This window comes from Dama dama, chromosome 8, assembly GCF_033118175.1.
Source record: "Dama dama isolate Ldn47 chromosome 8, ASM3311817v1, whole genome shotgun sequence".
Classification (NCBI taxonomy): domain Eukaryota; kingdom Metazoa; phylum Chordata; class Mammalia; order Artiodactyla; family Cervidae; genus Dama; species Dama dama.
In genome coordinates this window covers 1202541-1230012 of record NC_083688.1, presented here as the reverse complement: position 1 = coordinate 1230012, position 27472 = coordinate 1202541, and the positions used below count along the sequence as shown (strand labels likewise).

Below are 27472 nucleotides of genomic sequence, written 5' to 3'. Positions count from 1 at the left end.
GCTGGAGTGGGCTGCCATTTCCCCAGGCCCAGGAAAAACCTGGGAAGACACTGGGCGTGGCATGGGGACAGCAGGGGTCTGCTTGGGGGGACTGCAGGGGGTACTCATCCTTCTTCCGCCCAAATGCCTTGAGACCCAAGCCCATCAGTGACCCTGAGCGCCCAGGGAGCCAGCTCCCCCGGTCAGCTTCCTCCCAGAAGGCTGAGGTGAGAGGCCCCTGAAGGCAGTGACGGGGCAGGGCTGGGAACGGGGTCTGGGGCTACAGCCAGTCAGGGCCCCCCGTCCCCACCCATCTGCCAGGGAGAAGGAGGACCAGGAAATCCAGAAGCAGAGGAGGGGCGGCCCCTCCCTGGCCCCTCCCAGAGCCCGCCCCCTCTGCCGGGCCTGCCCCAGCAGTGAGGCCAAAGGTCCCCGGTGCCACGGTGCAAGCCTATGGGGGGGAGGGCTGTTCAAGCAGCCCCGAAAGGGGGGGGCAGGCCACGTTTCACCGTGAGCCCCCCGACGCTTCTCAAAACCTGATGGCACCTGCACACCCAAACACTCTGGTTCTGCCCACGCGCGGCCTCTCACCGCTGTCCAAGGTGCTGGGGGCAAACCCACCCCACCTGCCTTCCCAGCGCCCCAAAGGGCCGCTACCCAAACACCTCCCTGGCCAGGACTGGGGCCCCCGAGCATCATCTCACACAGAGGTGAAGGGACCCCGGGGAAGGAGCAGGAAAACGTGTGTGCTCACATGGCCAGCACCAGGAGGCTGAGCCGGGAAGGCGCAGATGTGAAGGCTGAGCCTCAAGCTTCAACAGAGGCGGGGAGTCAGCACTGGGACCCTGAGGCTCAACCCGGGTCTCGGGGCTCACCCTCAGCTCCCCAGGCTCAGGGTCTGCATCTGCCAAACCAGGACCTGTCATCCGGGATCCAGCCCAGACTGCCTGGCTGCTGAGGAAGCTGAGGCAGGACCGAGGGGGCGAGGAAGAAGGTCCTTGCAGGAAGGCAGCAGGGTCAGGCTCAGGCTCCCCCGGGGCCTGGTGGCCAAGCTGGTAACCCAAGCAAATCAAGTAACAGGGATCGTCACCAAAATACCCTGCAGGGAGCCAGGCAGGATGGAGCCTGGGCTGCGGCGAAGGGGGTGGGCAGGGCTGCTGGTCACCGACAGGAGAGAGTCCAGGCCGGGCCAGGGAGGACCCCCAGACAAGGCCCGCATAGCAGCGGCCGAGGATCGGGCAGCGCTCACGACGGGACGAGGCAGGACCCCGGTGCTGGCCGAGCGCCCCTTCCCCGTGGGGTCCACAGTGGCTAAAGAGCCCGGCGCCCCGAGTGCCAGCATCCACACCGGCTGCTCCCTCAGCACAGCCCGGTCCCTGAGTGAGCTGGAGGCAGGAGAGGCAGCCCCAGAGAGCGGGTTTCCAGGCCTCTAGCACGCAGCCAGGGTGTGGCTCCTCACACACTGTGCTCCCTGGGGGCACAGAGACCCCAGCCCCAGCTCCCCGGGGAGCAGCAGACACGACAGAGGAGTGAGCCCACTGCCCAGCAGGGTAGGGACCCTTCCCTCTCGGCAGCCCTGAGGGAGCGTGTTGGGGGAGGCAGGGGGTGGCCACATGGGGATCCCGCCCCCCGTGCAGCCCAGGAAGCCCTGACGACCCCGAGACGCCCCTGGGAGCCCAGGGCAGCGCCCAGCGGGGTGTGCGAGGGGTCAGCAGAGGGGACGCCTGGAGACGGCCCCCTGGGGCCACGAGCCACGAGGCAGGGCCGGTACCTGAGTCTGCAAACTGGTGGCATCCAGGACGGTGACCCGGGGCCCACAGCTGGCCCACACGGCCTCCTCCAGGCTCAGCAGGGCTCGGACGGGCCCCGGCCCCACTGGCAGGCACGCGGGCGGACTCTCCAGGTCCCAGGGGACGCTTCCTGCAGGGAGAGGAAGCCGGCAGGTCAGCAGGGGGGCGGCGGGAAGCAGACAGGTCGGGCTCCCCAACCTTCGGGAACCAGGCCCCCAGGGGGCCCAGCCCGGCTCCAGGCTCCTCCCGGACCCGCCCTTGCCCCCCGCCAGCCCCTGCTCCCATCTGTGGTGCCCCCCACTCCTCCCTCCTCCTCTCCCCTCTCCCATGCTTTCACCCCACACGCACACCGACTCGCCAGGCCCCATGCTCAGGGCTACGGAGGCAGAAATAAATCAGACACACACCCTGCCCTCAAGAAAACTCCCCCTGGCTGGCAAGACCAAAAGGTTAATCAACAGTTACCACACAAAGGGCCAGGCCCAAGTGGCCAGGCGGGCACAGACGGCCTTGAGCACCATTAAGAGGGAAAGAACCAGCTCTGCACAGGGGAAATCCAGGAAGGCTTCCCGGAAGAGGCAGCATTCAGACAGCCCTGCCAAGAAACCAGGGAGGCTTCCCGGAAGAGGCCGCATCCAGACAGCCCTGCCAAGAAGGCAGCATGTGGTGGGAAGTGTCCCGGACTGGGTTCTGTGAGCAGCTCACTATGGACCTCGAGAGCCCCTCTCGCCTTCTCAAGGCCTCAGTCTCCCCATCTGGAGAATGGGGAGAGTGCCACCAACAAGAATCTCTCCGAGGACTTTTCAGAGGCCGTAACTTACTGAGACTGTCCTGGCTCTCACAGACCTTCTCACCCACTCCAAGGCACTCTGTCACCTCTACTGAGATCTCCAATGACCTTCCTCCTCCAGAGATGCCACCACCCCAGGTGTGGAAGGAGGAAGTCCTCATAGGCCATCGGCCCCCAGCCCACGATCCCTGAAGATGGGCAGATGAAGGGACCTGGCCCAGCGTGGAATGACGCTCTCCTCTGCCCACCCGAGGGATGCTCAGTTCACCCAAGAACAGAACAAGGATTTCCCCTAGCGCGCGAGCAGTGTCCACTGAGACGGGTTTTTCTCTGCAGTCACGCCTGACGCCACACAGAACCCCCGTGGCTGTCCTGTCCTGCCAGGGTGCCAGGTGGGCCCGGAGGGTTGAGCAGGAAGTGGGGCCCACCCGAGGGACGGGCGGTGGAGGGAGGAAGGACGGAGCCTGCCGCTGGGTACCAGGCCCCGGCTCCCCAACGCTCCTCCACTGCGTCCCTGGAAGGGGTGCACGGTAGCCCTGGCGCAGGCCGTCCCTCCGAGCCAGCTGCTGGGCGGCGGGATGGGCACCACTGTCTGCAGAGGAGCCCCTGGACGGCAGAGCAGGTTCCCCCACCACATCCTCCCCTTCTGTGAAACAGGGCCTCCTCTCCCCCTCAGCACCTCCTAAACTTGGAAGACCCCTAGCTCAGCTGAGTCGGGAAACACACATACACGCACGCACACCCCGTCACCCCTGCCCGACCAACACAGGCCGGGTCCTTCCCAGTGGTGAACGCAGGACGCAGGCTAGGCCGGAGTCCCGGCTGCAGCCTGTCAACCTCTGCATGTTCTTGGACAGGCGATGCCGCCACTGGGAACCTCAGTTCCTGGGCTGTACAGCGGGTGTGATGAGCGCGCCCACGCCTCGCAGATGCAGCCGGGCCCAAAGGAAAGGTGGGGCACGTTTAGCAGAGGGCGAGTGCGGCCGGCTGTCGCCACGTTCTGCTATCCGTGAGCATGCCGGGCGCTCTCTCCATGAACTGCTTCCTTACCTCTCACCAGCCTGGGGGGAAGATTCTATTCTTTTCCCTCTTTAACAACAGAGAAAACTGAGGCGCAGGGCTGAAAGAACCAGTTCAGACCACGCGGCTGGGCAGGGCCGGCCGCGGGTCAGCCCTGGCGGGTGGCTGTCCCTTGCCTCCAGGCGGCCGCCTGCGCAAGCGTGCGGACCTCACTGGACTCAGGCGACGGCAGGGACGCGGGGAGCCCGGGACGTCTGCGCAGACACCCCAGGCGGGGGTGTGCCGGCCAGCCAGGGCCGGAACTCAGCTGACCCTGGTCCCCATTCCTGGCTGCTCTCTCAGGTTCCTAGAGTTTCCAAACATCTCTGGGCCCAGGGCTGGAGTCCAGGAGGGAAGAGGGACCACAGGCGCCCGGGCCTCCACCGCAGACCGTGGCCCCCCCAGGAAACCAGAGCCACAGAAAGGCGGTGCTCTGAGCGCCCCCCAGCGGCCAGAAGCCGGAACGCCCGCCACTCGGGCCGGTTAGGAAGGCAGCGGTCACACACGCTGGAACCGCGCCCGACAGCGGACACGCACGCTCTGCCCTGGGAGCAGCATCGCCCCCGAGCCCTCCTACACTCTGCCCTCCGGGAGCAGCGCCTGCCTGGGGGAGGGGGAAGCGTCTGATACCCTTGAGGGTCACACGTGTCCTGACCACCCTTCCACTTGCTGGTATCTCCTAAGAGACCTGGCTTCAGGACAGAATGATTAACCGATAAAAAGTAATAACACCAGGGAGGGTCGAGAGGGAGGGGACTTGCATATGTTTACAGCTGATTCACGTTGTTGTCTGGCAGAAACCAACACATTATAGTTTCCAATTAAATTAATTAATCCTCCAATTAAAAATGCTTCTAAAAAAATTTAATAATACCAATATCATTATGTCAAAAAGAACACAGGACAGGAATTCCTCGATTCAGGGGCCCACGGTAGGACCCTGGACAAGAGGCTGTCCCTTGCTGGGAATCCGTTTTCCCGCCTGCACCCCAAGGGGATGGAATTCTGCTGAGTCAAGCCTGGCGCCCCCCTGGGTTTGTCTCAGCTCCCTGCGGTGTCCCTGCTGGCTCGGCTGGTAAAGAATCCGCCTGCGATGTGGGAGAGTTGGGTTCAATCCCTGGGTTGGGAAGGTCCCCTGGAGAAGGGAAAGGCCACCCACTCCAGTATTCTGGCCTGGAGAACTCCATGGACTGCACAGTCCACGGGGTCGCAAAGAGTCAGACATGACTGAGCAACTTCACTTTCACTTTCACCCCTGGTGGTCAACGGGGTGACAGATGTCACAAGCAGATCACCCTCTCACCCCAGAGTTCTGACCTCTAAGATTCTTCGCAGCCTCCACAGGCCGCAAGTCTAAGACTTCAGTCGGGATCAGCGGGCACTCTGGGCAGGGCCAGCCCCCTGCCCACCCCAAGCCTGCTGGGGGGTCCACGACCCTCCCCACTCTCCCTGCCCTCCAGCGGCTGTCCATACACAATTCCAGAACAGGCACGCACACCTCCAAAGTCACACCCGCCCCGGCACGACAGCCCATTTGTCTGGACCTGGACCCGTGCTGACGTCTAGTGAATGGAGACCAAGGCCCTGTCACAGCAAAGGCAACTTCGAGAGGCAGGCGCCCCTCCCGCTGCGCGCTGCAGGGAGAAAGCCCAGCGGGGTCCTCGGGGGTCTGGGGCCAGAAGGGAGGACAAAGACAGAAAGCCACTGAGGTCGAGGGGACCCAAAGGGCGGCCAGTACCCCGGGAGTGATCGCAACAGTGACGCTGACGGTGGGGAGGGAAACACACGCCTGTCCCCATGCTCCGTGCTGAGCACCTGCGATGGCCAGCCCTGGCGCTCACAGCCACCCTGTGCGGACGGGTGGGATTCGCACCCACCTTACAGGTGGGGAAACTGAGGCCCCGAGAGGAGAAGCAGGGACAGGTCCAGTCCTCACAGTGGGGACCCGATCCCGACAGCCTGACCCCCCAGCCCCCCTCACCCACCCCGTCTTCGGGCTCCTCCTGACCCCTCAGCCCCCCTCACCCACCCCGTCCTCGGGCTCCTCCTGACCCCTCAGCCCCCCTCACCCACCCCGTCCTCGGGCTCCTCCTGACCCCTCAGCCCCCCTCACCCACCCCGTCATCGGGCTCCTCCTGACCCCTCAGCCCCCCTCACCCACCCCGTCATCGGGCTCCTCCTGACCCCTCAGCCCCCCTCACCCACCCCGTCATCGGGCTCCTCCTGACCCCTCAGCCCCCCTCACCCACCCCGTCATCGGGCTCCTCCTGACCCCTCAGCCCCCCTCACCCACCCCGTCATCGGGCTCCTCCTGACCCCGCAGCCCCCCTCACCCACCCCGTCATCGGGCTCCTCCTGACCCCTCAGCCCCCCTCACCCACCCCGTCATCGGGCTCCTCCTGACCCCTCAGCCCCCCTCACCCACCCCGTCATCGGGCTCCTCCTGACCCCTCAGCCCCCCTCACCCACCCCGTCATCGGGCTCCTCCTGACCCCTCAGCCCCCCTCACCCACCCCGTCTTCGGGCTCCTCCTGACCCCTCAGCCCCCCTCACCCACCCCGTCTTCGGGCTCCTCCTGACCCCTCAGCCCCCCTCACCCTTCCCGTCATCGGGCTCCTCCTGACCCCTCAGCCCCCCTCACCCACCCCGTCATCTGGCTCCTCCGGGGGGCAGCTGTGGCCCCCGCCCCCAGTGGCTAACCAGGGACATTCCTGCAGCCCCACCAGGCCTGGTCAAGTCCCTGTCTCTGCTCGGAGACAGACCAGGAGTGGGGGGAATGGACAGAGGGCACGCAGGCAGCTCTGCCCAAACCCAGGATGGACAGGGATGGGCTCACCTGGCACCTCATGAACGCGTACTTGCTGAGCGAGTGAAGGAAGGAAGGAAGGAACACAGATAAGCAGAGACCCTGAGGGCCGCAGGCTGCCTGCCACGGCCACACTGCTTGGACCCCGAGGCCCCTCCAGCTCCAACAGCCCCGGGCTCCAGGTGGCCCAGTGACCCGAGAGTCCTCACAGTCATCTCACCGCTGCTGGCCGCTTCTCTTCAGTCTCAGCTTCGGGGTCCCGCCCCTTAGAGAGGCTTTGCCGACCAGCCCATCCCGGGCACAGAGGGCCAGGCCCTCACCCGACACCCTGCGCCGCCCCTTGGCACCACCAGTGCCACGTATAACCGTCAGCTTCCTGCGGGCTCGCTCGACTCATCTACAAACCTGTCTTGTCTCCCACTGTAAGCCGTGAGGGTGGGCTCACATCCGGTTTGCTGGCCACCACATCCACGGGGCCTAATGGGTGCTCGGTAAACATCTGGGGGACAGACGTCTGCAAGGCAGGACGGCTCCTGGAGCATCTCAATTCCTCCTCCAGGCCAGACGCCACCCCGCTCTGCCCAGAGCAGCCAAAGCCCCCTGAAAGCTGGAGAGGACTCCAGTCCGGGGAGGAGGACCCTGAGGTTCGGGTCTTGGCTCACCCATGGGGCTCCGCGGAGTCCCTTCCCACCCAGCAAGTGAGGGAGTTGGGTCCAATGGTCCCCAGTGACTCTTCTGGTTCTGAGAAACCCCAGGCTGAAAGTCAGTGCTTAGACCCCAACCCTCAATGGGTTGAACTGTGTCCCCCAAATTCATTCATTGACGCCTCAACCCCTAGCACCTCAGCACACGACCTTTTTTTGTTTGCTGGTAGGACTGCTGATGGAACTGGTTAAGATGAGGTCACGCTGGAGGAGGGTGGGGCGTGACCCAAGGGGTTCTCTGGACACAGGCTCCCCCAAAGAGAGCCCCGCGTGAAGATGGGGGTTATGCTGCCACAAGCCAAGGAACCACCTGAAACCGGGAGACAGGCCTGGAACAGACCCGTCCCCGGCGCCTTCAGGGAGAGCACGGCCCGGCCGACACCCTGCTCTCAAACCCCAGCCTCCAGATGGCAGTCAGTAAATCAGGCTGCTGAAACCACGCGGCCTGCGGTACTTGGTCCTGGAAGCTCCGGCACACAGATACACCCTGCCCACCTCCTCCCAACCCACACTCCCAAACTGAAGAGTCAGGAGCTAATGGGGAAAGGCCCGAGGCAGCCCATCTGGGGGCTGGGGGGACGCAGAGCGGGCCAGGCCGGGCGCCCTGACTCCCGCAGGAGCCAGAGGGTGGCCGTCCCTCCAGAAGCCCTGGTGCAGACTGCCGAAGATCTGAGCCCGGCCCGACACTCACACACGGTGTGTCTGACGGTGAGGGGGATCACCTCCCCTCCCTCTACCCCCGTAATTATAAACTATAAACGCCTTATCAAAAGCTAATTTAAAATACCAACACAGTGCCAAGTGGTAAAAACAAAAAGCTCAGTACAAATATCTGCTTATAAGCTGCAACAGGCTATGATGACGCAGCAATCAGAGGCGGGGCGGGCAGGAAGGCTGAGGCTTCAGCACAGCCTCTGGGGGCGCTGGTCTTGGACCTGCTCCCCTCCACCCCGGCTCCTGTCCTTGGACTGGGAGCTGAACAAGCCATGAGGGAGGGGACCATAGCACTCGCATCCCTTCCTGCACCTCAGCATCGGTCTCCGTATGGACGTGGCCATTCCCGAGGGTCGTGGTGAGAATTAAAAGAACGCGCCACGTCACCCCGTCCCGGAGCACAGCAGCTCAGACGCCATCCGCCTTCCCTCCAGACATCATCGTCTGTGCCATCGACGGCTCGATCGAACAGCGGAGACCGAAGTGCCTGACCCCGCTGGGCACCGCCTGTGCCGGGCTAAGCTTTGCCTTCACTGAAAGGCTCACCCCTCCTGTACCTATGAGCAGCGGGTGTTACCATCACCCCCATTTTACAGATGAGGAAGCCGAGGCCCACAGGAGCAGCCGCTCACCCGTGGACATGGCTGTCATCAGGGCAGCGCCCAGATGTGAAGCCAGGTCCCCCTGAGCCCAGAGACCCTGTTCCTACGCAGCAGAGTCTCCTGCAATGGGCCGAGCTGTCCGTAGGACAGTGAGCGCCCCGTCCCTTTGGGGCCCCCGATGGGGATCAGGGACCTGCAGTCTCTCCAGCGCTTGATTCCCAGACTCTTCGCCAAGCTGCCTCCTTGGTCCGCCTCCCACAGCCTCCCTGGCCCTGGGTCTGGCGCTTGGCCGGGGCCCAGGGCGGCTCCCACCACCCCCAGCACCGCATCCTTACCGCTGGTACGAGGGTAGGCGGCGAGGGTGCCATCCTGCAGGCCGGCCAGCAGGTGGAAGGCGCTGTGTCGCAGGCAGAGCACGGGCTGCAGGCCGGGGCTCCGGCAGGCTGCCAGGCACTGCGTGCCCGTGTCCACGCTGCTGTAAAGCAGGACGCTGCGGGGAGAGGCGGTGACTCGCTTAGCCCCCCCCCGGCCTCCTGGCGAGAGGGCTCCAGCCCCCAGCCCCACCTCCCACCAGCTCAGCCTGCCTCCCGCTGCATGGCCAGGCCACTGTTCAGACTTCTCCATGGGCCGCCTTTAGGGGTCAGAGCCGCAGAAAACAGGGGTCTCTGGGCACAGCACAGCTGGGGGGCTGGGAGAACGGTTTCCAGGGTCACATCTGAGGGCAAACCCAGCTGACTGTCCCCCTCCAGCTGGCCAGCCTGGACCACTGAGCCTCAGTCCTCTCTGAAAAATGGGGCCGGGCTGCCTACCTCACGGCCACACCAAGGAACAAAGCCCCAGCATGTGCACTACCCGGATGAACCTTGAAACGTTAGGGGGAGCGAGAGAAGGCAGGCACAAAAGGCCGCACACTGCGTGAGTCTGTTCGTATGAAGTGAGCGGAAGAGACAAACCTAGACCGGTGGATGGGAACAGGTTAGTGGTTCCCAGGGGTTGGGGCGGGGAATGTGAGGTGATACACAGGTTCTGGGGGATGTGACGAGAATGTTATTAAGTAGTGGTGATGGCTACCCATCATGAATGTACTGGGAACCACTGAATTGCATGATTTTAAATGGCTAAAATGATAAATTTTATGTAGTTTGAATTTGATCTCATTAAAAGCAAAGCATTCACAAGGCCCCTGGGTTCTGTGAACCCAGACCTGGACAGCATGGAGCCTCTAGTGCCTCCAAGTTGGTTCTAAGTATATTAGCTTTCAGCTCCTCCCCCCGGCTGCTCATGCAGGAAATGAGCCCCTGCGAGGCTCACAGCGCCTGGCCTAGGGAGCAGCACACAGCAGGTGTGCATAAAGTCCCCGGACTCTACGGCAGGTGCAAGGCGCACGGAGACACGAGGATGCGGGTGCAGCCCATCTCAGGGTCCTCTTCACAGCCGTCTTCACAGTCCAGTTAACGGGATGAATGTTCACCCTCCATCCACATGGCTGGGCCTTCCAGCAGGCCAAGCTTGGGCAGGGGCGGCCCCTGCTGCATGGAAGTGTTTGCTGACTCACCAGCTCCAGGCAGGTCTTACAAGCGGGGAGCCGCCTCGCCAGCAGGTCTCATAGCCTGGGCACACCCCGCACCCTCACTTGCCCTGCAAGGCTAGCTGAGGCCACAGACGGGTGGACGCGGGCAGTGACAGCAAAGGGACCTGAAGCCTTCATGTATCCCACATCTTGGTGGGCTCCCGCAGCAGCCCCACGCGCGGGGGACGGTCACACCACTTCACAGAGGGCCACACGGCCCAGGGAAGTAGAGGACCCACACCCAGCTCTGCCGCAGAGCGAGGCCAGCGTCGCCCAAGGACCACACTACAGGGGGGGGAGCCAGCTGGCACAGAGCTGCCCCTGGAGCGTCCTGGTTAAAGTGTGAGCAGCTCCTGACACTGGCTGGGCATCCCGGCCCCCACTTCCCGTTCCCGGCCCCCGCTTCCTGCTCCTGAACCCCACTTCCCGCTCCAGGCCCCCACCTCCTGCTCCAGGCCCCCACCTCCCGCTCCCAGGCCCACTTCCCGCTCCAGGCCCCCACCTCCCGCTCCCAGCCCCCACTTCCCACTCCAGGCCCCCACTTCCCGTTCCTGATCCCCACTTCCTGCTCCTGGCCCCCACTTCCCGCTCCCGGCCCCCACTTCCCACTCCAGGCCCCCACTTCCCGCTCCAGGCCCCCACTTCCAGTTCCTGGCCCCCATTTCCCACTCCTGGCCCCCACTTCCAGTTCCTGGTCCCCACTTCCCGTTCCTGGCCCCCATTTCCCGCTCCTGGCCCCCACTTCCCGCTCCAAGCCCTCACTTCCAGTTCCTGGCCCCCACTTCCCGCTCCAGGCCCCCACTTCCCGTTCCTGGCCCCCACTTCCAGTTCCTGGTCCCCATTTCCCGTTCCAGGCCCCCACTTCCCATTCCTGGCCCCCACTTCCAGTTCCTGGTCCCCACTTCCTGCTCCTGGCCCCCACTTCCCGTTCCTGGCCCCCACTTCCAGTTCCTGGCCCCCACTTCCCGCTCCAGGCCCCCACTTCCCGTTTCTGGTCCCCATTTCCCCTTCCAGGCCCCCACTTCCCATTCCTGGCCCCCACTTCCTACTCCTGGCCCCCACTTCCCGCTCCAGGCCCACACTTCCCACTCCAGGCCCACACTTCCCACTCCTGGCCCCCACCTCCTGCTTCTGCTCTCTACTTACTGCTCCTGAACCCCACTTCCCACTCTGGGCCCCACTTCCCACTCCTGGCCCCCACCAGGGGCGCCGAATGTTGGGGGTGAGGAGTGAAGCTGGAGGGGCAGAGCCCAGGGTTCCCAGCCCCTCCCTGGCCCGGGCCCCTCACCTGCCGTCCTGGAGCCCGAGGCAGATGATGGGGTGCACCCCGGCCGAGGCGTCAGCAGCGGGGCAGCCCTCATCCCCGTCTCTGCCGTCGCCCTCCTCTGGCTCTGGAATGTACTCCATGCAGAGCACGGGGGACGCCAGCGGGAAAGACTTGACCGTGCGAGGTGACGGCCGGTTCAGGGAGAAGATCTCCACGTGGCCGCCTGCACCCTCCTGCCCACCTCCGACCTACGGGAGAGGCGAGAGAGGCCGTCAGGTGAGCGCCTCCTGGGCGGACGCAGACACAGCCCCCGCCTCCCGTGACCGCCCCCCTGAGCATCTGCTTGTCACGGGGGTTAGGCACCAAGAGAAACACGCCCGCTCCTGCCCACAGGTGTCCTGCGGTCACTGAAGGTCACTTGTTCCCAGCTGCCATGGCAACAAGTTAGATTCAGGGCCCAAAGAAAATCAGGAAAAGAGCTAAGGTGGACTAGGTACCCAGCCAGCTTTCTATTGCTTTATTTTAAGGAAAATTTCAAGCAACAAAGAGCAAGCATACACTCTGCCCTGTCTCCTTCAGTTTTACCTCTGCATGTAGCACATGGTAGACACTCATTGTATCCTTGCTGAATGGATGAAGGGATGGATGGATGATCACAAGGATGAATGGATAGAAGAATGGACGGATGGGATAGAAGACTGGATGAATGGATGGATGAATGATGGATGGATGGATGGATAGAAGGATGGACAGATGATTACAAGGACTTTTGGATGATGGATGGATGGATGGATGAACAGATGGATGGAAGGGAGAGCGACTAGCTGAATGAATGGATGGATGGATGGATGGGTAGATGAACAGATGATTGTAACGGTGGATGGATGGATGGAAGGATAACAGATAGATGGGTGGATGGAAGGATAATGGATGGATGGATGAAGATTAATGGATGGACGTATGAAGATTAATGGATGGATGGAAGGATAGTGGATGGGTAGATACATCATATACTAGACACTGGAGAAACAGTGAAGAAGAAATCACCCTCAGAAGGGACAGTTGGGCTGGACTCTGAAGGGTAAGCCAGAGTTTCCCTGCCGGAATGCCTGAAGACTGACCGGAGGGGTGGTGAGGCTAAAACCTCAGGAAACCTATGGGAGGCCAAAGTCTGCACCACAAGTCACATGAGGAGCACGGCACGGATGTGGATCAAGGCAAGCTCTGCAGAATCCCGGTGCAGAAAGGTGGGCTGGGATCTCTGAGAGAGAAGGGCAGCCTTGCTTCCTGACGCCCGGGGGGAAGACCTGCCATCCCGATTCTCCGCACTGCTCTGTTCATTTCTGTCACAGCACCAAGGCCAGTTGCAGGAATCCTACTCTCTGATCGGTCCCCTGGCTTCCTGTTGTCCCTGCTGAGGTCACATGTGCCAGCTCTGAGCACAGAGCCTGCCGCCGAAGTCTCCAGGAAGACCTCACTGGGTGAAGGTGAGCAAAACAGGGCCCACGGGCTGGCCGCTTTCTCCAGCACCCCTCCCAGGTGCCTCCCCCTGCTCGTGCCCCGAGGCCCGAGGCCCCGGCTGGACGTGGGGGTTACTCACCCAGAGGTAGCCCTGTGGCAGGGAGGTGCTGATGGCCGAGAAGCCCAGCAGAGGACAGCTGACGGGACTGTGGACCAGGGCCCCGAGCTGCAGAGACAGACGGCACACAGGGGTGAGCATCGCGGTGCCAGGGGTGCTGACGTCTGGCAGCACCAGCTGGTCTGCACGTCCATCAGGGGCTGCTAACCCTGCCGGTTCCTGCGTCCCCTTCAGGCCCCCAGCCAGGCCCCTGAGGGCAGGGCCAGCGAGGGGCAGGTTCCTCCGGCAGCCCCTAGGCACTCACAGGTGACCTCCGCCCTCCTGGAACCTTCTGCAGCCTGAACGAATCTCTGGGCCAACAGAGGGATTTCCAACCTGGGCTTTGTTGAAAGCCACGGACGTGCACTGCTCATATTTCATACGTGGGGAAGACGAGGTCCACAGAAAACATGCAACTGCCCGAGGCCATGGAGGCGGTATGCACCCTTGGCCTTCCCATACCCCCCTGAGAAGCACGACGGAGGGGGTCCCGGGTTGACAGAGCCCCCCCTCAGCCGACCCCACCAGGACCAGAGGGCCGGTCCACGGTCTGGGGGCTCCGTCCACACAGCGCTGTCACTGAGCACCACTGACTGCTTACTCCTCAGCATCAGAGCCCCCAACCCCACGCCAGTGGCTCTCGGGCCTTTTCCTGAACTAAATCTGCCGTCCACGTCTCTGGCCAGGATGGCAGTGTGAGGGGAGGGCCTGGCACTTTCAGGGGCCTTGCCGGAAACTCCAGCCAGAACAAGGAGGAAGCTGGCTGGGGAGCGCAGGGGTGCCTGGGGAGGACGCGGCCACCGTGGGGCCTTTGAGCAGGCAGGTGCTGCCCTCTGCTGGTGCCCGTGGCCTGCTCGTCCCGGGCCCGCTGGGATGATCTAATAATGAAGTTTCCAAGGGCCACAGGTGACGAGACCCAAAGGGGTCACCTCCCGCAGCCCCCTTGCTGAGAGGCTGGCAAACGTGAACTCGGAGGACAGGGGGACGTGACTGGCTGAGGGTCACACAGCAGGGAACGGCGGAGTTAGGGACGGAATCTAGCTGTGAACCCCAGCCCGGTGCTCTTTTCGGTTAAAACGCTACCCGAAGGCCGGGCCGCCACGCTGGAGGCCGTGGCCCCCTGGGGGACAGCATGTACCGGGCCGGGAGCTCACACCCGGTCTCCCGGGCACCCTCAGGCCCTGCGCCCATCACCTTGTCTCTTGGGGGCCCACAGCCCACCGAGTGCCTGGCCCTTCCTGCTCCTCTCCTCTTGGATTGGTGGGGCGGGGCGGGGGGTGGGGGGACCGCAGCCTGGCCCGGGTGTTTCCATGGCAACCCCAGCGGGCCAGCCGTCAGCCAGTCAGCAGAGCCTGGGCCTGAGACGGGGTCGAAGACTCAAAGGCTCCTTGAACGGCCGGGCTCTGGGTGCAGCCAGTGGCTCCAGTCCCAGCTCAGCTGCTATCAGCACGCATGCTCGGTCACTCAGGCGTATCCGACTCTTTGCGACCCCATGGACTGCACCCCGCCAGGCTCCTCTGTCCATGGGGATTCTCCAGGCAAGAATACTAGGGTGGGTTGCCATGTCCTCCTCCAGGGGATCTTCCCGACCCAGGGATCCAACCCATGTCTCTTAAGTTTCCTGCACTGGCAGGCGGGTTCTTCACCCCTAGAACCCCCTGGGATGTGCTACCAGCTAGGGGACCCCACAGACCAGCTCCTCATGGTCATGGGGACCCTGGCATCTCGGCAGGACCCTGACTGAGATGGTGGACGTAACGCCCTTGGCAGGGGCTGGGCCCCCGGCAGCAGCCACTGGTCAGGAGGACTGCTGCTGGGACACGTTAGCACTTCACAGGAATAACTCCATCAGCCAACAGCACTGTGGGGGAGGGGCAACGGAGGCCCAGACTTCGGGGACAGGGACCCACCGACGGTAACTCTGGCTGATGGAGCGGCCAGCACTGAGGCCACTTGCCTGGTGCGCTGAGGCCCAAGCAAGCCTGCCTCTGCTGCTCTGGGCTGCAGCCCTCGGCCCCCCGGGACACCTGTATATGACAGCTACCTGGAGCTGGCAGCAGCCCACCCACGCCCCGAGCCCCGAGCCCCTGGCAGGCCTGTCATGGAACCTCAGCCTGCAGGGGGAAATGGGTTTGCCCTGAGCCTTCCCCTCCACCCCCCATCACCCTCCAGGGACGGGCCTACAGCTCGGATGGAGCCCAAGTCCAAGAAGAACCCCATACCACCTCAGCAATCAGGCCATCAGAAAGCCCCCAAACCATGACACCAGTGGGGCTGAGGGTGCTTTCAGCCCAAAGGCTTCACATGGGGACGACCCCCAGTGACAGGAGGTAGGTAACTCCCGGCTCGGGGGTAAGGGGCGTTCTTTCAGGGAGGCCCTGGGGCAGCGGCCTGTCTGGGACGCCTCCACCGCGGGCGTGACCTGTCAGGGCAGGCCCGTGTCCTGCATTCCCCAGAGGTCCAGCGCCCTGGGGCAGACGGGATGATGCACTCCATACCCGGAAGTCCTTCTCTATGGGATCTGTTCGGGTCAGGAGAGCTGCAGGCGGGTGGACCGGAATCCGTCCACAGGCTGTGTCCCTGGGGCAAGAGCCGGCAGGACCCCCCGCAGGCAGCCCTTACTAATGGGGTCAGGACTGGAGGCCCACAGAGGCCGGCGATGTTTGAGGGGGAACTGCGCTGGCCATGTGCCAGCCAAGGCCGGGCAAGAGAGGGGTGGGGAGGAGCAGATCAGGCAAGGGTCAGGGCACTCTCCTTCCCAGGGCCGTGAGCAAGTGACGGCCGCTGGATCTCCATCTCAGGGTGGCTGGGGATCACGGAGTCCATCCCTGGGAGCGGCCCAGGGCAGAGCCTGGCACAGACAGGTCCCGGAAGGACCTGACCCTTGTGGCCAACACTCTGGTCAGCTCAGTTCAGTCGCTCAGTCGTGTCCAACTCTTTGCCACCCCATGGACTGCAGCACGCCAGGCCTCCCTGTCCATCACCAGCTCTCAGAGTTTACTCAAACTCATGTCCATCAAGTCAGTGATGCCATCCAACCATCTCATCCTCTGTCGTCCCCTTCTCCTCCCGCCCTCAATCTTTCCCAGCATCAGGGTCTTTTCCAATGAGTCAGTTCTTCGCATCAGGTGGCCAAAATATTGGAACTTCAGCTTCAGTCCTTCCAATGAATATTCAGGGTTGGTTTCCTTTAGGATGGACTGGTTGGATCTCCGTGCAGTCCAAGGGACTCTCAGGAGTCTTCTCCAACACCACAGTCCAATAGCATCAATTCTTCGGTGTTCAGCTTTCTTTACAGTCCAAGTCTCATACCCATACATGATGTGTGGTTGTCAAGACTAAGGAACTTAAGGTAACGTCGCGGTCGTCTTGATTGTTATTAGTGTCACCGCTGATGACTGAGCTACTCGGCACAGCACAGCACTGTGGCCACTGTCCCCCGAGCAGGGGCCAGGAGTCAGGCTCGCTGTGAGGAGCCTGAGTCACTGAACCCCTAAATCAGCCCGCCGTGCAGGGCCCAGCACCCCACTGAGCCCAGCCTTCAGGAGCAAAAGCCGAAGACCCGGCAAGTCCTTCGTCTCCTTCACCCCGGCCCCCAGCTTCTCACCAGTTCAGCCAGTCCGAGCCCAGAGCACTGCCCAGACCTGTCCCCAAGTCCCCCCCTGCCCACTGCCTCCACCCGGGCCAGGACCAGGGGGAGGAGAGCGGGATGCTCACCCCGGGGGCACCCCTTCAGGGGGGGATGCAATACTCAGACATCAAGAAAAGGTTTCAACATAATTTCTTACAATAAAAATTTAGCACACACACACACAAAATCAATGGTGAACAATTACTAAGAGCTGAAATAAAGACAGGGCCGGATGCTGCCTTTCCCTAATCCTGGCTCTTTATTCGCTAAAAAAAAAAGAAAAAAAAAAGGCAGGCAAGCCAAGCCCACAGTGGGCTGGTCTGACTTTTTTCTTTAAAGTGAAGTTGCTCAGTCAGGTCTGATTCTTTGCGACCCCATGGACAGTGGCCTGCACCAGGCTCCTCAGTCCATGGATTTTCTAGGCAAGCGTACTGGAGTGGGTTGCCATTTCCCTCTCCAGGGAATCTTCCCAACCCAGGGATCGAACCCAGGTCTCCCGCATTGTAGACAGACACTTTACCATCTGAGCCACAGTAGTAAAGAATCACTTTAGAGTAAAACAGTTAAATTTTCTTTAAGCGTTGCAGTAAAACATCACTTACTCTGACGATCAGTGCCTCACTCACCTCTCCACAGCCACCCTGGTCTCCATTCACCCTGGCCTCCCTCCACCTGCACCAAGTCCCGCCCCATCTCAGCAGGACCCCGCCCTGGCCCCTAGCTCTGCGAGGGTCCCAGCCTCCCGTCCTGGCCCCTCCGGGTCCGCAGTTCCCTCCCAAACACCGGTCAGAAGCATCAGATGACCCTTCCAAGAGGCAAACCAGGTCCCGCTGGTCCCCTGCTTGGAGCCACATTTGGTTTTTTCCTTGCTCCGAGGATGAAATCCAAACCCGATGCAGCCTGCAAGGCAGCTGAACCAGCTCACCCACCGTCGGGTCTCAGAGCCCAGCCTCCCCTGCTGGCTCCCGGAGCCACGGCCATGCCAGCTGCCCTGATCGCAGGCTTCTGTGTCGGCTTGTTTGATTCGAATATTCTCCCCCTGGGCCCTCCCATAGTTGGATCCTCCTCACCATTAGGGGCTCAGTTTATACGCCACCTCCTCTGAGAGGGCCCCTGTGATCCCCTAACTACGTGGCCCCAGGTCTGCATTCACTGTCTCCGATTTATTCTCTTTATAGCATGCAGCACTCTTTTCTCTTTGCCCTTGTTTGCTGAGGGGGTGGGTGGGAGGTGGTGGTAACTGCCTGCCTTCCTCGTCTAGACTGAGAGCTGCAAGAGGGCAGGAGCCTTGCATGTTTAGGTCGCCACCATATTCCCAGAGTGGGCACAAGGCCGGGCACACAGTACGTCCTCAGAAAAATTACATGCAGAACAGATGAACACACGAATGAACGGACTGGCGTCCCAAGGGTACGTTCCTTCAGCTGTTCAGAGCCCGGATTCACAGTCCAGTTTGTCTCTTGGGGGTTAATCCAGTCCTAAGGTCCCAGGCTTGCTCTCCCCTACCCGGAGCTCAAACGACCTCACCTCCTAGGGAGGAGGATGGGCGGGCACTTTTCCAGGCGGACGGCTGAGCTCAGCCGGGGTCCCGGGCATGGATGCACTGGAGCTGAGCGTCCCTCGGCTTACAGCCAGGGTGCAGGCGTCAGGGAGCCAGATTCCTATTCCTCCTCTCACCCTCACTGGCCACGACATTTAAAAAAATCATATCACCTGAGCCTTGACCTGCGAAAGAGACCTACAGACATTTACGAGTGGGGTTCTTATAAATAAAACAAGCGAGTGATGGCTAAGCACTGAGGGGGTGACCGCGGTGGAGCCAAAGCCGGCTGGCCCGGCAACATCGTAAGAGGGGAAACCATTCCAGTCTGTCTGCTGAGCGGGCGTCACGCCATCAGCTGACAGATTGCCGCTGTCTGTCAGCTCAGAACGACGGAACTATCGGCTCCCTGACCCACAGAGGTCGCCTGCCCCCTTCTCTGGGGGGAACACCGACCAGAGACCAACCCCCTGGGCCCGATGTGGAGAAGCTGGGGCAGGCGGCCGGGCCTCCCCTGCCCTGGGCGCCCCCGGGCGCACTCACCTGCAGGCTGAGGCCTCTGGAGGAGAAGGCGGGGACGCAGCAGGCCAGGATAGGGCACCAGAACGGGGCTCGGCTCTGCTTGTCTTCATCCGGACACAGCCAGCCGGGCTGGTTCTCCTCCCCTGCGCGAGAGGAAGGGGCGGGGAGGGCCCGTTAGAGACGGGGCCTGGGAGCCTGCGCCCACGTGCTGACCCTGCCGCTGGACGCTCACTGCTGCCCCTGCAGCCCGCCCCCCCCGCGGCAGCCAGCGCCGCCCTGCTGAGCCTCTGCCGTCCTCGTGGACCCCCTTCCGCCGGGCCCTGGTCCACTTGGAGTAAAGTCCAGACTCTTCCTGGAAGAGCCGCGAGGACCCTCCTTCCCTGACAGCCTCACCTCCGGCAGCAGGCTCCGGCGTGCTAGGCTTTCCTCAGAGGCTGAAACGGGACCCGCAGGAGGGCGTCCCTCTGCCCTCCGCCCTCTCCAGGGCAGGCTCTGCTCCTCGCTGAGGCTGAGGCTGAGCCCTCTCAGAAAGGCCTCAACTGACCATCGCCCCACTCCCCCACCTCCATCGCTTTCTGTCCCAGCCCTGCGGATGTGCGCAATGGCCCTGACCACAATTTCTGGCTCATCTATTAATAGGCTTGCGTCTTTTTCCCTCTGTGTGCGTGTGTGCACAGACGCACAAGTACACGTGTGTGTACGCGTGAATGCACATGCACGTGTGATTCATGGCCTCGTGTGTCCACCAGCCTCCCCCTACGCCCGTTTCCCGTGAAGGCCGAAGCTTCCCACACCTCCTCCTCCGGCCCACTCCATCCTTCACACGGCACTGCACACAGCGGGCTCATGCCCTCGTGTGGCATGAACGAAGCTCCTTCCCCGAGCCCCAATTTCTGGATTAGTCAAATCAGAACGATGGCCTCCAAGAGCAGCCACCTCCCCAAGCCCCGCTCGGCACAGAGCAAGCACTGCAGAAATATGGCCAACTGGGAAGGGCATGAAGCTTTGTTTTCACAAGATGGAAAAATCCCAGAGACCGTCTGCACCGCCGGTAGCTAACAGTTCTGTATCACGTGCTTTGGGCTTCCCAGGTGGCGCTAGTGGTAAAGAACCCGCCTGTCAATGCAGGAGATGTAAGCGACGCGAATGCAACCCCTGGGTGGGGAAGATCCCCTGGAGGAGGGCATGGCAACCCACTCCAGTATTCTCGCCTGGAGAGTCCCACGGACAGAGGAGCCTGGCGGGCTACAGTCCACGGGGTTTCAGAGTCGGACACGCCTGAAGCACCTGAGCACGCAGTGTGTGCTCTGACATTTGCTAAGAGGACAGGTCTCACGCTAAGTGTTCTTATCACACACACACCAGTAACAACAACAAGGCCGAGGGCGGGAGGGAAGTTTGCAGAGGACGCACTTATTTAGGGCGTAGACTGTGGCGACGGAGTTCACGAGGTACGCTTACCTCTGAACTCATCCAGTTGTAGGCATGAAATATGCACGGCTCTTTGTATATCAATCAGACCGCAGTAAAGGGGCTTTAAGACGGCCGTTTCCACTAGAGAAAGGGGATGTCCGTGTGCAGGTCACAACACGAGCTGGAACCAGGGGGCAAGGGCCGAGGCTCTTTGAGAAGACGAGGATGTTCACAAAAGCGGGGATTCACGAACAACCAGCCCCGGCTCCAGCAGAGGCTACGGCGCCTGCCCACCCCCTCGAGCAGCGGAGTCTCTGAGCAAAGGGCTCCCTCCCTGAGCGGGCCAGGGGCACCCCCAGCGCCAGGCCCTCCGCCCCACCGGGCCCTGGTTCCCGCCGCTGGGAGGAGGGGCCGCCAAGGAAAGGACCTGAGCCGAGGACGCGCACCTCTGCAGCGGAACGGCCGTGCGCACCACACCTCACAGTTTCCAGTGCTCTGTTCCATGTGCCCTCCCCCAGCCGGCAGGCGAGCTCAGAGTCTCTGTCCCCATCTACCCGGAGGAACGGAGGGCGGGGAGCCAAAGACAGGGCCCAGGAGCCCAGGAACCAGCCCCCGGGGGCAGCTTGCACAGCACCTGCAAGACAGGTGAGCGTTGAGACAGCCCGCCCGCCCAGGGACGCCCTCTCACGTTAGGGCTGCCCGCCACCCTTGGACAAAGCCCCGGGCGGTGAGTAAGACGGCGAGGCTGCAGAGTCTGGCCCTGCTTTCAAGGCGCTCACAGTCACGCAGACCCCCGCCTCCGCGGGCAGGGGCTCAGGAGAGCGGTCCGAGCCCACCTGCCCGCCCGGGGCTCGGTGAGTGGATGCGTCCGCTCCCCCATCACCGCGTCGCCCGGAGCTGTCCTCCCCTCCCCTCCACGCACTCCCAGCGCATCGAGTCCCAGCAATTTATCCTGTCTCTTCCTTTAATGATCTGACCTTCTCCTTCCAGATGGTGCCTTCCTGGCCTGCTACTGGGAATGTTAACAGAAAATGGGGCTGTTGTTCCCCATCTGCCGCTGCCTTTATTCCCATCACAAAACCGGATGGCTGAGACGGAATCAGAAGGCTGCCTCCTTGGAGGCTGAAAGCCCGCTTGGGGTAAGTGACATTAAGAGCTGGCACCGACGGCAGAGCCGCTATTTCCAGCTGACATTAAGTGGGGGCTTATTTAGCATCGGCTATGTCCGCCAGCACCCACCCAACTCTGGGGTCCCTGCCCGCGCCCATGCCCCCGCGCCCAGGGACCGCCCACCGGCTGCAGGAGGCTGACTCTGCCAGCAGGGCCCTGCGTGGCTCAGAGCCGCACACGTCACCTCTCTGAGCCTGTGGCCTCATCTGGAAAATGGGGGAAATAACTCCAGCCGTTGAGAGTTGTGAGCACCGGGAAGACCACACACAAACATCCAGACACTCAAGAAACAGAACCCAGGCCCTCCCTGCTGGCCCAGTGGCGAAGAGGCCACCTCGCGAGGCGGGGGACGGAGGTTCGAAGCGTGGTCAGGGAACTGGGATCCCACACCCCGCAGGGCAGCGAGGCCCGCCCACCACAACCCCTGGCCTCCATGCGCCGCAACTAGAGAGAGGCCTGCCCGCGGCAACGAAGAGGCCTGCCTCGGCCCAGACCCGACGCAGCCCAGGAAATAAACAATTATTTAAAGCGTGTTTTTACAAAAAGAAATAGAACCCACTACGATCACCGTCCTCGTGGTGAAGAGGATGCCGACTACTGTGCTTGAGGTTGGACCACCCCCAACCCGGGCCGAGCCCTCCACCCTTGCCGGCCTTGCCCAGCGTCTCCAGCCCCGCCTGCCTCCCACTCCCCGCGCTCAGCCCCAGCCCCGCACCCTGGCCCCCACGGTGGCCCCAGCAGACAGCCCAGCCTGCCCTGCTCTACGCCCTAAACCCAAGGCCCCGTCACACCTGCCCAGCCCACGAAGATGCTGCAGACCGCGGCCATGGGCATACCCGCACGTGTCTTGTCCGGACACTTCGCCCCTGCAGAGAGACGCTGGGGTCCAGGGAGGCCAGGCGGCAGCCATGGTCACCCGGCTGGGGTAAACCCCAGAGGGGCTCCCAGGCCAGCACCCTCGGCCCTCCTGCAGAGCAGACCTGCTGCTTCCAGCTGAGCGCTTGGGTAGGTCCTGGCGCCGCCCTCTGACGGCTGAGGGTTAATGAAGACCCAGCGAGGACCTGTTTGTCTGATCGTGGGACTGGCCTGGGATGTGCCTGGCCCAGGTCCTCCAGGGGTGGGAACAAGGAAGGCCGTGTCAGGAGAGGCTCCAGGGGTCCCTGGGCCACGGATGAGGCACTTAGAGCCACAGGGCTGGGGGACAGGAAGGGAGGCCGGAAGCCCCAACCTGTCCTTTCCCCAGCCCCACCTCCGGGGCCTCCTCTCGACAAACCTCTTCCCAAACCTTAGAGAATGGAGATTAACTGGCAGGGGGCAGGGGGAGGGCGTCCTGGCCCCCTCTAAATGTGACCCCAGGCTGGCCCGGCCACTCCCCCGGGAGACGCAGACACCCCTTTCCTGGGAGTGCCCCTTCCAGGCACCATCTCCCCTACGCTCAGCCCACACCCTGAGAACATCTCCATTTTCTAACGGAGAATCCCAGGCATGCAGGGGTGAAGGCGTCTGTCCAAGATCATGGACCTGGCATGCCGCAGAGCTGGGAACTGAACCCACAGAGTCTGGCTCTGCGTCACGTGGTGCTCAGACCCCGTGATGCACAGGAAGAGGCCCCGGAGACTCAGGCCGGGTTAGGGGAGACATCCCGCCTTCCTCAGGCCGCAGTGCACGGCGGTGGCCACACGGGAGTGTCAGTGGGGTCCCGAGATCCCCCAGGACCCCTGCCCTTCCAAAGGGTAGGACTGACTCCCCATCCCAGTTCCCAGGGCCCCTGCCCAGCCCTCAGCTCTCAGCCTTTGTGGATTATGATCTCGGCAGACTGGACTCAGGAAGAGAGGAAGATACAGGGGAAAAAATTAAAGGAATAACATCCTTTGTGAATAAATGCTTTTAACATGTTCTATTTCTAACAGGCTCATATTATTCCCACCCCCCTCCCGCACCAGGCACTGCAGATAAAAAAACAAACTGGCCAAATAAAAGAACCAAATTATTCAAGCCCCAGGGGAACCCTGGCATTCAAATAAGATTTGAAATGACTCTCTTTCCATTAAAACTTCTGCTGCAGTGAAACTGGGTGGAGATAAGCCAGCTGAGCGTCCTCACAGGCCGCGGAGAAGGGAGCCGCTCACACCAGTGAGCTCCTCTCTGGCCGATGCCGGGACCCTCTGGCAAAGCATCTGAGCTTCAGATGGGAGATGCTCACAGGTCCACACATGGGGCTCAGGCCCTGGACGCCTCCCCCAGGGGCAGGGGAAGCGGAGCACGCGGCCCACGCCCAGCAGGGAGGCCACCATGGCCGGAATCCCTGCCGCCCTCTGCCAGGGCCAGGGCAGCCTCGGCTTAAACCCCCTCTTCCACCGTCCACAGGCCTCCTGCTCATAGGAACATCCCGCGGAGGCCCATACGGGTCAGCACCAGACCCCAGAGGGCCCGATCCCGGCTCCTCCAAGCCCAGGCCCTCTCCCTATTCCCTCTCCCACCTCCCCAAACCCTCTCAACGCCCCCTCTGCCCCTCCGCGCCTTCCACACCCCCTCCGTGCCCCCCACCTGCCCTCCACGCCCCCTCCGTGCCCCCCACACGCCCTCCACCCCCCCTCCGCGCAGCAGCCAGACGAGCCACTGAATCGGAAATCAGGTCACACCGCCCTCCGGCTCTCAGCGCAGCAACCAAGCCCCCACACTTCCAGACACAAACTCCGTACACCTCACCCTGGCTTTCCGGTAAACCCGCTGCCCACTTCCGCCAGCCGCCCCTCACACCCGGCTGTGAACCAGCTCTGGCCACCTCAGGACCTTTGCACTTGCCGTATGGCCTGGCTCACTGGACCGAGACCTCTGCCCAGCTCCAGACATCACCTCCACAGGGCCCGCCCTGACCAGTCCAGACCCCAGGCTGCGTGCGGGTCACACGTCGGCTTCACCCGCCTGGCAGCTCCAGGCCCTCCCTGTGGATTCGCTCATCCTGTGAACCTCTGCCTGCTCTTGTAAACTGTAACTTCCGTGAGAACAGTGAACCTCTGCTTGTTCGTGGTTCTCATCCCCATGCCTAAAATCACTGCATTGTTGTCATTCAGTCGCTCAGTCGCGTCCGACTCTCGGGGACCCCGTGGACTGCAGCACGCCAGGCCTCCCTGTCCATCACCAACTCCCGGGGCTTGCCCAAACTCATGTCCATCAAGTCGGTGATGCCATCCATCTCATCCTCTCAAATAACTGTAGAGACTCAATACTTTTTTTAATTGATGAAAGCCATTGACAAAGGTCCTGACCCCTTTCCAGAAACGTTTTAAAATCTATTGGAGATATATATCGAATACTTATCTTGAAAAAGATCACACCAGAAACAGAAACAAAATAAAATAAAACCTCCAAAATCACTGCTATTGACTAGAATCAGCATATGGAAATTCTAGCATGTCACAGACAATAATGGTTTTGATGGGCAACAAACCAGGCCTTTTGTCAATTCAAAAAAAGCACAAATAAAGTGCTTATAGCTTAACAAATGTGGTTTGGCAGACGGAAGCTCCCCAACTTGAGGAAGTATGAACAAGAATTAAGAGTGGACTCTAAAGCCGACCGCCCAGCTTCTGAACCCTTCCTGCTGCGGGAGCTCCGGCAGGTCACTGTACCTCTCTGGGCCGCAGAATCTCAACCGTTCAAAGGGATTCACAACAGACTGGCCTCTTGGTGTTACTAAGAACGTGAAATGAGAGAGAGGTGTGTAAAATGCTTAGAAAAAGGCTTGCCACACAGGAGACACTTTATAAATAGAAATGTCCATTATTTCAAGGGGGATGAATAGGAGAAAAGACCCTGGTGGCTCAGACAGTGAAGAATCTGCCTGCAATGCGGGAGACCTCGGTTCGATCCCTGGGTTGGGAAGATCCCCTGGAGGAGGGCATGGCAACCCACTCCAGTGTTCTGGCCTGGAGAGTCCCATGGACAGACGAGCCTAGAGGACTGCAGTCAGTGGGGTCACAAAGCGTCAGACACGACTGAGCAACTAAGCACCGCAGCGGAGAAAAGAATTCTAAAGAGGCCTCTGGTTGAGAATCAGTTTAGTCTAACCTGCATCATTCTTTTTACAACAGTTTTATCAAGACATAATTCCGCTACCATAAAATCCACCCCTTAAATAAAGAGTACACTTCACTGATCTCTGGTATAGGCGCTCAGTTGGGCACCATCACCACTCTCTAGTTTGAGAACGTTTTCATCCTTCTCACCAAAAAAAAAAAAAAACCCCTTAGTGGTGACTCTCCAGTCTCTCCTCTTCCAGACCCCAGGCAACCACCAATTAACTTTCCATCAGCTCCCACCATTCTACAGATAGGGAAACTGAGGCTCCGAGAGGGGAAGTGACATGTCCAAGGTCACTAAGCCCAGTACACCATCTCCCTTCACCCAGAAGCCCCCGCGGCCCCCGAGACTGAACGCCCCCCTCATACACATACACACACCCCAAACCTCCCCTGTCCACCCCTGACCCTAGGGCTTTACTCACGGAGTCCAATCTTGGCCAAGTGCAACCTGTTGACCCAGGAGATCTTGCTCAGAGGGTTGGGGGTGATGAAGACCACCATGAAGCTGATGGGGCGGCCAGACCTTCGGTGAGAGAGTAGGGTATGAGTACCGGAATGGGGCTCCCCGGGGAGGCCCCCAGCCCCTCTCCCGCCCCCACCAGCCCTGGAGACAGATCGTGGTCTGTGCAAAGCATCGAAACACAGCCAGAAAGGCTGGTGGCCTGGCAAAGACTCCGTCCCTTGGGGAAAGAGTTCCTCCACCCACCACCACCGCAGGGACAGGTAGGTCCCCAGAGCGACAAGGCCATGGCCTCCCAGCCTGGCCCAAGGGCCCAGCAAGGCCACAGGGGTCTGGGCCTCTGCAGGCTGCAATGCAAGCGGCCCCCCAGGCCCGACTGGTCAGCGTCCACAGGCCTCGCCAGCCACCCGAACACGCCTGGCCCAGAGCCTGTGACTCGGGCCTGTGCCTGGCCCCTGACGCAGAGCAGCTGCTCAGTAAACGTCTGCTGAACGATACATGAATGAATGATGGAGGGAGTGAACAGAGGTGTGTGCAGGCTTGGGGGGCGCGGTCCCTGCTGTCCCTGTCACCTCGCCTCGGAGCAGCAGGGCGCCTTCACTGTTTCTGAGCTCGTCTCACCCCTGTGGTCCACCCCAGCTGGGAGAGGTGGGTGGGCCCGGGGTCCCGAGCGCTCTGTGGGGCGTGGGGAGGAGGACGTGCAGGGTTGGGGGGACAGGGCGGCTCAGCAGGGCGCTGGGAGCCAGCAGGAGGGCCGCTCGCAGGTTCAGGCCCCCACCCGGGGCTTCAATCCCCGTGCCCTGCAGCCACGGAGCCTGTAAGACTCCCTGCCTAACCCTGCCACACACGCGCGTGCACTCAGTCATGTCTGAGTCTTCGTGACAACAGACCCAGTGGGTCACAAACTGGGCTCTGACCACCACCGCCCGGCCTAGGCCTGGGAGTGGGGATCCTGAGGACCCGGCCCCGCCCCCTACGTCTGCGCCCCACCTCCCCACCTGCAGAGTGGGGACCACACGGCTCACTCTCCATCTCTGCGTCAAGTCCACAAATGCCAGCTCTGGGTCTACGGAGCACCGGCTCCTGTGTGGGCATCTGGGGGAGGCTGGGTGCACCTGGTCCCAGGGGATGCCACAGTTGACCGACCGCTGGCAAAGTGTCCGAGCAGCCCAACAGAGGACGGGCTCCCCCGGGTACAAACGGGTCCTCTGTTCATTCATTTCAATCATGCACTGGACCACGGGTACCTGCTCTGTGTCAAACTCCGCGCCAGGCCCAGCCCACGCCCAGCCCAGGCCCAGCCCAGGCCCAGCCCAGGCCCAGCCCACGCCCAGCCCAGGCCCAGCCCACGCCCAGCCCACGCCCAGCCCACGCCCAGCCCACGCCCAGCCCAGGCCCAGCCCAGGCCCAGCCCAGGCCCAGCCCAGGCCCAGCCCACGCCCAGCCCACGCCCAGCCCACGCCCAGCCCACGCCCAGCCCAGGCCCAGCCCAGGCCCAGCCCACGCCCAGCCCACGCCCAGCCCACGCCCAGCCCACGCCCAGCCCACGCCCAGCCCAGGCCCAGCCCACGCCCAGCCCAGGCCCAGCCCACGCCCAGCCCACGCCCAGCCCAGGCCCAGCCCAGGCCCAGCCCACGCCCAGCCCACGCCCAGCCCAGGCCCAGCCCAGGCCCAGCCCAGGCCCAGCCCAGGCCCAGCCCACGCCCAGCCCACGCCCAGCCCAGGCCCAGCCCACGCCCAGCCCAGGCCCAG

At 62.2% G+C, this 27472-nt stretch overlaps 1 protein-coding gene across 7 annotated transcripts in view; it reads right to left on the bottom strand.

Moving 5' to 3' along the window:
* The window catches only part of ARHGEF10L (Rho guanine nucleotide exchange factor 10 like), a 148969-nt gene that overhangs the window by 28228 nt on the left and 93269 nt on the right, over positions 1–27472 (bottom strand). For 6 of the 7 annotated variants that reach the window (XM_061148023.1, XM_061148025.1, XM_061148026.1 and 3 more), the window contains 6 exons: positions 25683–25783; positions 18614–18735; positions 12882–12968; positions 11303–11529; positions 8780–8934; positions 1751–1899 (listed from right to left, as the gene is read on the bottom strand). In XM_061148023.1, coding sequence (XP_061004006.1) covers positions 1751–1899; positions 8780–8934; positions 11303–11529; positions 12882–12968; positions 18614–18735; positions 25683–25783 — 841 coding nt within the window. The remainder of the gene's footprint in view (positions 1–1750; positions 1900–8779; positions 8935–11302; positions 11530–12881; positions 12969–18613; positions 18736–25682; positions 25784–27472) is intronic. The other variant, XM_061148030.1, reaches the window with a different exon arrangement.